At 42.9% G+C, this 10,000-nt stretch overlaps 2 protein-coding genes across 4 annotated transcripts in view; one reads left to right on the forward strand and one right to left on the reverse strand.

Moving 5' to 3' along the window:
• The window catches only part of crtac1a (cartilage acidic protein 1a), a 6,422-nt gene extending 4,261 nt beyond the window's left edge, over positions 1 to 2,161 (forward strand). The window contains exons 10-13 of the mRNA XM_030779636.1: positions 493 to 661; positions 1,056 to 1,255; positions 1,651 to 1,693; positions 2,079 to 2,161. Coding sequence (XP_030635496.1) covers positions 493 to 661; positions 1,056 to 1,255; positions 1,651 to 1,693; positions 2,079 to 2,089 — 423 coding nt within the window. The 3' untranslated portion in view covers positions 2,090 to 2,161. The remainder of the gene's footprint in view (positions 1 to 492; positions 662 to 1,055; positions 1,256 to 1,650; positions 1,694 to 2,078) is intronic.
• Positions 2,162 to 8,270: 6,109 nt separating this feature from the next.
• The window catches only part of golga7ba (golgin A7 family, member Ba), an 8,174-nt gene continuing 6,444 nt past the window's right edge, over positions 8,271 to 10,000 (reverse strand). For 2 of the 3 annotated variants that reach the window (XM_030779641.1, XM_030779640.1), the window contains exons 3-5: positions 9,895 to 10,000; positions 9,568 to 9,669; positions 8,271 to 8,354 (exon numbers count right to left, since the gene is read on the reverse strand). The exon at positions 9,895 to 10,000 is cut by the window's right edge and continues 47 nt beyond it. In XM_030779641.1, coding sequence (XP_030635501.1) covers positions 8,271 to 8,354; positions 9,568 to 9,669; positions 9,895 to 10,000 — 292 coding nt within the window. Of the gene's footprint in view, positions 8,383 to 9,502; positions 9,670 to 9,894 lie in introns of all 3 variants that reach the window. The other variant, XM_030779639.1, reaches the window with a different exon arrangement.

Below are 10,000 nucleotides of genomic sequence, written 5' to 3' on the forward strand. Positions count from 1 at the left end.
CCACGTCTTGGCTTAATTAGTGTCTAAAACACTACCCAGCCGTCTAGAAGACTACCCAAAGCAGTGTAATTTTTTCTATTATCTGAACACTCCACAGTGCCTGTTAGAATCTGGACTCCCCATAGTAATTACGCTACAGGAAACTGCAGCATCTCAGTGCAGCGTAAACAGCATAAGATTTAATGGAAGATTTAATAGAAAAGTAAAAGGTTTCTGAAATAAACAACTCCAATATTGTTTACGGAAGAAAACAGCACTTGGCCAGTGCTCTGTGAAGACTGTCATTTTATTTTTTTAAAGCGTCTATTGACGATACACACTGAATAATGATCTGGAACTGGTCACTGTACTCTTGTAAAATCATCTTTGACTTACTCTAAAGAAGGTGAATCATAGTGTCTCTGAGGTCAGAATGAGTCCTAAACCTACAGTGTCCACTCACAGCGTCTAACGCAGTAAGCAACGGTCTATAACCTTTGACCTGTGACCTAGGGCTCTTCCAACAATTGGCTGCGAGTGATCCCTCGTACGCAGTTCGGGGCGTTCGCCCGCGGGGCAAAGGTCACCGTATATACCAAGGAGAGCGGGGCGCACATGCGCATCATCGACGGCGGGTCTGGATATCTGTGCGAGATGGAACCAGTTGCACATTTTGGACTGGGTATGTCAAAACCACCATGACAACCTTTCCTGTTTACGTTTCAAACTGACGTTTGACAGATGAGGGATCAGAACTGACAAGGAATTTACAGTCATGATCGATTACAAATCATTTAACATTAACTGAAAAAGACTGCCATGCTTTCCCAAAGATTGATGGCAGCCTAGCGTTTTGATTTAAATGAGAATATATTAATACTGAAGTTATGCTCCAGTTGAATATCATTTTGTACAAAGGATGATTTTCAGTATGTTCTGTAATTTTCAGTATGCTTACCACACACGAGAATTTCTAGTGAAGAAATAAAATTAATGTGACATGTGAGTCAAAACAAATGACAGTGCTGCTGCATTTTGTGCTGTTTGTTTTCATCTCCTCTCTGATTGGCTCACAGGGACTGATGAGGTCACTAGCATCGAAGTCTATTGGCCAGATGGTCGGTCTATGGCCCGTCCTTTGCAGGAGGGTGAAATGAAAACAGTCATAGAGATTGCATATCCTAATGAGGGGGAGGAGTCAGTGCTCACCTCAGATGCACAGGTATGGACGTATGGAAATGAGGAGGAGGAGTCAGTACACACATCTCACATGAAGGTACAAGTTTATGCAGATGACATGCAAAGTAGACACAATGGATCATCTTGGAGTAGGCCATATTCTGTTTTGCTTGCATTTGTATAATTTGACCTAATTTACAATATAAAATATAAATAAATATAAAATATAAACTCTGTTTCAGGAAAAGCCCCTTAATGAAAGGAAGAATAATAGGAATCCTAATTGAGACACATTCGAAACAATAACACTACACCAGAATAATTCAGATTCATCAAACAAAGGCCACAGTTCTGTTCGCACACACTGCTGTTTTCTCATATTTGCTTAATAAGTGTGTATAATGTGAATTAATACAATATTTTTTTAATTATTCCTTCTTTAACTGTAAACTCAGTGATTTTTACCTCTCTGTCTCGTTTTCTTTTTTCCAGTGCGGAAAAGGTTTTGGTGTTAGCAAAGAGGGACGCTGCGTAGGTAAGAACTTTGTTAAAATGTTGATGTTTGTAGATGGTATCTCTGCAGTAAACACTAGTAACTCTATACAGCAGTACACTCTTCAGCACTGAGACCAGAGTGAGAAACACACCCAACTCATGTCAGAAGATGTTTCCTCTGTCCTTTTGAAATACAGTGCCAAAGCTCACCAGTACAGATTGTGTGTGTGTGTGTGTGTGTGTGTGTAATTGAATTTCATTTTTTTACATTATGGCCTCTGACAGCTGTTAGTATGAATGAATTACTGTCATTTAATTAGCCTTAATTAACTACTTCACTGAGTCATTAACACATCTATTATATATATATATACTTATGTGTTAAATCTCTCTCTCTCTCTCTCTCTCTCTCTCTCCTGCTGCAGTCACTGCTTAGAGGCTGTCTGAACGCCATTGCATGATACACACGACACTTTTGCATCGACAAAAAAGAAAAGAAAAAAAAAACAATAGGTCAAACTTTCTAGATGCTACAGCAATCCATACTGTCAACATTTCCTCCTTTAAAAGACATTCTGACACGTTCTGAAGTGGTTTGTTTGTGATAGACCATGGACAGGGATTCAAAGTGTGATGTGAATGAAAGAGTAACAGAGTCTGCTGACTGTAAATAATTGTTGTTTTTTTAATGGTTTACCAGTTGAGTGTAGAAAAATGAGATAGACAGAGTCTTGCCTTTTGAAGGGATTACCAAAACATGAGATGTAAAACTGTTGACTGTTTTCCTTTCTCTGCCTCTATGGATTTTTATGCTTCATGTTCCCCTTAAAAGCTGAGCTGTAATTGACACTGTTTTGGATACTGGTTACTGCATGTCTCTGTGTGTGTGTGTGTGTGTGTGTGTGTGTGTGTGTGTGTGAGAGAGAGAGAGAGAGAGAGAGAGTGTGTGTGTGTGTGTGTGTGTGTGCACATGTGTGCATTCTCTCGTTTTGTGTGTGTGCAACTTCTCCCCTAATAAAATAAAAGTAAAATAAAACCCAACCTTGAGTTTTTCTCCCGAGTCCTTCACGCTCTCCTTTATTAACAACATCCCTCTCTCCTTCTCTCCTCCCTTAACTCACTTCTGCCCATCCCTCCTTCCCTCTCTCCCTTCGTCCTCATCTAATCCCTGCCCCTCAGACACAAACGAGTGTAAGCTGGTTCCGCCGGTGTGTCCAAAGAGTCGCCCGGTTTGCACTAACTCCTACGGTCATTATAAGTGCGGTCCCAAGAAGGTGTGCAGGCCGGGGTACAAACCCAGCCGGGACGGCAGAGCCTGCCTGGGTGAGTTTGCACACCAGGGGGCACTGTTGCCCTGGGTGATGCCAAAACCAGCGCAATCAGTGGGGTTAACAAAGAGGATCATATCGGGCGTTGGATTGTCAGATCGGTTCCAGTGGTTCTGGTATGGTTGACGTGTATATTACATTATAACCTTACCCATGCTGGGTGAAGCAACTTCAGATATTTTTCGAAGTTGCCATAACTTAATGTCAGTCCAGCCTGGTGTCCAGTCCTTTTACGTGGTAAATGGGAAAGGTTAAGGTTACCACTCCGGGTAACTTCATTAAGGTGAACATTTCACAAGGTCACCTACAGGAGGCAGCGTTGACTTCAAAAAGACTTTGTGTCATTGAAGTCCTTGGGTTGTGTGGATATCTTCTGTCTGAGAAACAAGAGGCTACAGCCATTATGGGTCCCTCAGCCACAAGACTCAGACTGGGCCTTGTAGTTTTTTGTTGAGTTACTGAACGTCTTTGTCAATTGATGTGACCCACAAAAGAACTACAAAAGGGACACCTTGTCTCTGCGTTACGGAAGAGTGAGATTGTGAAATAGTTGTGCTTTGGGCTTAAGATAGAATGCTCATATCCCAGTATGAGGCTTGTTGACTGTTAGTAAGCAACATCACTTTAAAGCTGATCTGAGATCAGGGAAGATCCTGAATGAATCCAGGTGCTTTTAACCAGAGATAGTCCAGTTCCTGATTGATTGTTTCAGATGTATTTCAGTACCAAAACTTAAGGATGGTGACAGAGCTGTCGCTCTACAAACTGGGTCGTTCTTTTTCATTTTTGAGTTTCGAGATAGTTTGGATGTGCTCAGCTGGCTCAAATTCTTAAGAGTTATCCAAACTTTTTTTGTTTGTTTGTGTACCAAAATTAAGTTTAAAGTCCAAAAGTGTTCCAGGATCAATTTTTTTTAGTTATATAAGCTATATTAGCTATAATTAGCATCATATCACAGATCCTAGATCAGCTCCTGAAGACAGATACCGAACCAACCATATGCTACAGTACATCTTAACCTCATGCATATTCATGTATTTCCTGATTGTCTTCCCAATCTCCCAAACCGTCCTTGTTAACAAATGACAGATAACTGAGACGGGTAGTGGCTAGGTGACCTTTTTTTCCCACCTTTTTCTATTTCTTTCCCAACTATTATCCTTTAATCCCAACGACTAATTTCTCATCTCTCCTTTTTGTTTGTCTTTCAGCCGTACGGTTACTTTCTCGTTCTTTCTCTCCTCTCGCTTTTTTTTCACCGACTTTTTTTCAACAGCACATCGCCTGCATGCCCCCCCCCCCCCCCCCCCACTCACCCTCCCCAACCCGAAGAAACCTACCTCTCCTTTTCTCTCTTCCACTCGTTCTAACCCCTCTCTCCCTTCTCTCCATCTCTTCTGCAGCGGTAGCCTCCCGTTACGAGGGCGTTCACTCCTCCTGTCCCAGCATTTTACATGTTCAGAACCTGACATTCTTGTCTCTGCTTGGTCTGTTCATGACCCCCCTGCTGCTGCCTTAACCAGCCTCAACCGGTCGCAACCGGTCACAACTAGATTCAGCAAGTCTCGATCGGTCACACGTCTTAAACAATATCACCAAGGCACAACAAGTCTTAAATGGCCTCAGTGAGTCTAAACAAGTTACAAGTCTTGAATCACATCGGGTCTCAGAACCCCAGAGTCTAACGTTGGACCACGCAATCCGTCTGACTGGAGACCTGGATCTGAAGGGACTGGATTGGGATGTCCAGATAAAGGGCTTGTTGTACCTGCATGGACAAGATTCACCCAAGTGTAATGATGCACTTATAATGGCTTTAAACTTGACTCTGCTTTGGTCTGGACCTTTTTCATAGAGACATTGTTTAATCACTGGCTCCACGGTGGACCTTTTCGGTGAAGAGGTCGTGTAAGACCTTCACCTGTAGAGTTCCCCAGGGAAAACACCAACGAATCAAACGCGTGGAATGAGAAACTCTCTTCGGGAGAGAATCCACTCCGAGATGAACCCTGTTCACCCACTTTGATCCAATGGAGGGCGGGAACCAAAACTCCCTATGCGTTCCATTCATGCAGGAATCTGCAGGCCCGGGATGAGCTCTGTTCTGGTTGATGAGGGCTTGCACGGATTCCGTTTACATTGCATGGGCCCTTTCAGTTGCACTGCTGCACTAACATGAGTGACACCCAGGCTTCAGGTGTTGTTTCTGTCGCTGCTCTGATCTGCACTGGAGTTCTGGAATTTTCTTACCGCAGAAACGCCCGTTCATTGAGTTTACTGTGACCGACTCTGATGCCTGTACGTGTCTGTTTGTTTTTGTTTGTTTTTTGAATGTAAACCTAAGGGTGAGGGTGTTCCTTAACGTCACTCTACCTGTGTGTCTTTATTTATTGAACTCTTAGCAGCGAGAGGCTGACCTTGGGACGATTCCACAGCTGTAGTCATGTTCGCCCGTCAGTCACACAAGACAAAGACTGTGCAGGATTTTTCCCTCGAGTTACAAATCCCAACTCTGTCAAATATACCTCACTCTTTTTTAAACCTTTGGAATATATTTACAAATGATGAAAACCAAATCCTATATATGAATGGCCATTATGATAATATAAATATGACCAACTAGAATGTATGAATATTACCATTCAGATTCATCTACGTTCTCATGTTTTGTTTTGGTTTTGTTTTGTTTTTTTTCATTCAAGTAAACAACGGTTAATTAATGTTAGCGTGACTGTTTTTTGATAGCATGAGTTTTTTTTTTTTTCCTCACGACCCAGTAACAAAAAAATAAAACTGACTCTCAAACCACTTCTTGCCGTTGTCATTGTTACTGTTGTTCCAGGTGTTTCTCGGTTTCATTAACGGTCTTTAAGGGGGCTGGGGGGTATTTGGGCACCTTTTTATTGAGATGAAACTATCTTACAGGACCTGAGTCTGGTTCTGAAGGTCCAAAGTCCTGCTGATTTGCACAGTAGCCAAACACAGTTGTCTCTGATTGGCTGAAGGCACAATCACGTTTCCCAAGGGAAAAATAAAGCTCTAATTATACGGTTGGAGTCAATACGAGGAGAATTTGTCCCTCCACGGTTGAGCTACATAAACCTCACTCCCAGAGACCTGAAAAGTGGTGTTGTTCCGCTGCATTACAATAAGGTCATCCTGCTGGATTTAAGGCGGTCCATTTGTCAGGATTACAGCTGGGCTATCGTAAATGGGCAACACTAGCTGATCCATCATACAGACAGACAGCTTGTTAACTGGACCACCTTAAGTCCAGCACAAAAAGCCGCTACTAAGTAACACATCAGTGACCAGCAACCCTAGCTCCCTATTATCTCTCTCACACAATGACCACTAACAAATGGGTTCTCTTGTAGCAAAATTCAGTTTATTGTATGTAACACCAATACCGCTGCTCACGTTTCAGAAAAGCACAACGCATTCTCTCTTCTTCTGAAAGATACAGCTGCTACTGTGATTTTGCAACACAACAACAACAACAACAACAACAACAATAAAAATAGCCTGTGTGTGTATGTGTATGTGTGTGTGTGTGAGAGAGAGAGAGAGAGACAGAGAGAGGGAGAGGGGAAGAGTCTGTGTATGTGTGTGCGTGTGTGTGTGTGTATGTGTGTGTGTGAGAGAGAGAGAGAGAGAGGAAGAGTCTGTGTATGTGTGTGTGTATGTGTATGTGTGTGTGTGTATGTATATGTGTGTGTGTGAGAAAGAGAGCGAGAGAGAGAGAGAGAGAGAGAGAGAGAGAAAGAGTCTATGTATGTGTATGTGTGTGTGTGTGAGAGAGAGAGAGACAGAGAGACAGAGAGAGAGAGAGAGGAAGAGTCTATGTATGTGTGTGCGTGTGCGTGTGTGTCAGTGGAAGAGAAAGCCATACAAAACATTCAGCTCTCTAGATTTGCATAAATATGACCCAAAATAAATGGTTATTAAGGGAAAAGCCCTCTTAATGAGCTGAAGGAGGAGGAGCAGTCTAACGAACCTCTTTGGCCTCTTGGCAGTTCCCTTTACTAAAATGGAAAATAGCAACGGTTAGGTCCACAACCAATCTGTGAGTTAATAATACTTATGGGGTCGGTGGCTACACATTCCTCCTAAACGACAAGATTATTTGACGTTAAATAATACATCAAATAAACCTTATTTAACATTAAGAGGGGACTTACTGTTTTCCGTTGACTAGAATTCTAACGTAAGCAACAAAACTTGTGCAAAAATGAGCCGTCGTTGGTGCAGTGGAAGACTAGCATCTCTTGTCAAACCCTTCTCGAGTTTTTCTGCTACATGAACACCATGTCTATTTGCATAATAGAGTGATGAAAGTCTATGTAAACTTGGTCCTCGCTGCTAATGCGTGATGACTGTGTTCACTGTGAGTGTCGTAAATGGGCAGTTGCAGCTGATCCACCATAGAAGCGAATGGACTTAAACAGATGGTGAAGACTATCCCTATGACGTGAAGATCTGCCAAAGAACATTAGGCTTCCATTGATGTGACCTTACTCCTGGCATTGTAAAGTTTAGAGGCAGTGTAGGTGTGGTTGGAAAAGTGCATTCGGGTTAATGCGGTTGGTATGGGTGTGTCTTCAGAGGTCCAGTTTTGGTGAGGTTCTGATCATTTGGCAATTACGGTCGGTCAGCTCCATGTATGTCCATATGGAGGAGAGAGAGATATGAAGGCAACATGTGTGTGTGTGTGTGTGTGTGTGTGTGTGCGCGCGTGCATGTGAGGTCATGTATGCATGTTTGCAGGCTGCAGTTTTAGAATGTGTGTTTAGTAGGAGAGGTCACTTGGAGCTGTAGGAGGTAAGCCTTAGAAAAAGAGGAAGAGAAAGAGAGAGAGAGAGATTAAATTAACTGAACTGTTAGTTACATCACTCAGTTCAAAGCTAAATGCATGTGCAACATATCCAAACATTGCAAACGACAGAAAGAACATTACTGATTTAATATGGACAATAAAGAAAAGACTGATATCTTCTATTGACCATAAAAAGGGACAGCTCCATGTGTGTCCAGAGAGATAAGAAGGCAATGTGTGTGGGGTCTATGTGTGCATGTATGCGCATGTACAGTATGTGTGTGCATATGTGTGTGTATGTACATGTACAGTATGTGTGTGTATGTATGTGTGTGTGTATGTATGTGTGTATGTACATGTACAGTATGTGTGTGCATGTGTGTGCGCGTGTGTGTGTGTGTGTGTGCGTGTGTGTGCGTGTGCGTGCATGTGTGTGTGTGTGCGTGTGTATACCGTAGCAGGTGTGGGTTGAGTTACTGGCCACTGCTGCTTGTGGTGGAGCTGCTGCCTGAGGTGGACCCACTGGAGCCCCGGTCCTCATAGACAGAGATCTCAATCTAATATACACACACAGTCAGGGAAATACTGTACAACACCTTCATACACACACACACACACACACACACACACACATCCTCATAGACAGAGATCTCAATCTAATATACACACAGTCAGGGAAATACTGTACAACACCTTCATACACACACACACACACACACACACATCCTCATAGACAGAGATCTCAATCTAATATACACACAGTCAGGGAAATACTGTACAACACCTTCATACACACACACACACACACACACACACATCCTCATAGACAGAGATCTCAATCTAATATACACACAGTCAGGGAAATACTGTACAACACCTTCATACACACACACACACACACACACACATCCTCATAGACAGAGATCTCAATCTAATACACACACACAGTCAGGGAAATACTGTACAACACCTTCATACACACACACACACACACACACACACACACATCCTCATAGACAGAGATCTCAATCTAATACACACACACAGTCAGGGAAATACTGTACAACACCTTCATACACACACACACACACACACACTCATCCTCATAGACAGAGATCTCAATCTAATATACACACAGTCAGGGAAATACTGTACAACACCTTCACACACACACACACACACACACACACACACACACACACACACACACACCCTCATAGACAGAGATCTCAATCTAATATACACACAGTCAGGGAAATACTGTACAACACCTTCATACACACACACACACACACACACACCCTCATAGACAGAGATCTCAATCTAATATACACACACAGTCAGGGAAATACTGTACAACACCTTCATACACACACACACACACACATCCTCACACACACACACACACACACACACACTCATCCTCATAGACAGAGATCTCAATCTAATATACACACAGTCAGGGAAATACTGTACAACACCTTCATACACACACACACACACACACACACACACACACTCATCCTCATAGACAGAGATCTCAATCTAATATACACACAGTCAGGGAAATACTGTACAACACCTTCATACACACACACACACACACACACACACACACACACACTCATCCTCATAGACAGAGATCTCAATCTAATATACACACACAGTCAGGGAAATACTGTACAACACCATCATACACACACACACACACACACACACACACATACACACACACACACACACACACACAGAGTCAGTCTGAGTGGATACGACCCTCATGCCTCTCTCTACTGGGTCAGTGATGAGCAGTCCTCGCGGGGCGTAAATCTTCTCATTCTGTTCCTGAATGTACCGGGAGATCTTCTTTAAAACCTGCATTTTCACACGCACACACACACACACACGCACACACACATATACATGCACACACACACACACGCACACACAGACACACAGAGACACACACACACACACACACAGAAACATCAGATACACATGGAGGAAATCACCTGAACTCCTATTCATATTATACGCATTCTACAATTCACCGTCAACGTTTCCAAAAGGTTTACCCGACGTTAGTGTTGTGACTCTCACCTTCTCATAGCGCGTCTCAATGCAGAGGAAGATGAGGTAAGCAGTGGCACAAGCCAGACAGCCCTCCAGATACGACTGACCACCAATCTTCTCCGCCTCAGCGTAG

This window comes from Chanos chanos, chromosome 7, assembly GCF_902362185.1.
Source record: "Chanos chanos chromosome 7, fChaCha1.1, whole genome shotgun sequence".
In the NCBI taxonomy this organism is placed as follows: Eukaryota; Metazoa; Chordata; class Actinopteri; order Gonorynchiformes; family Chanidae; genus Chanos; species Chanos chanos.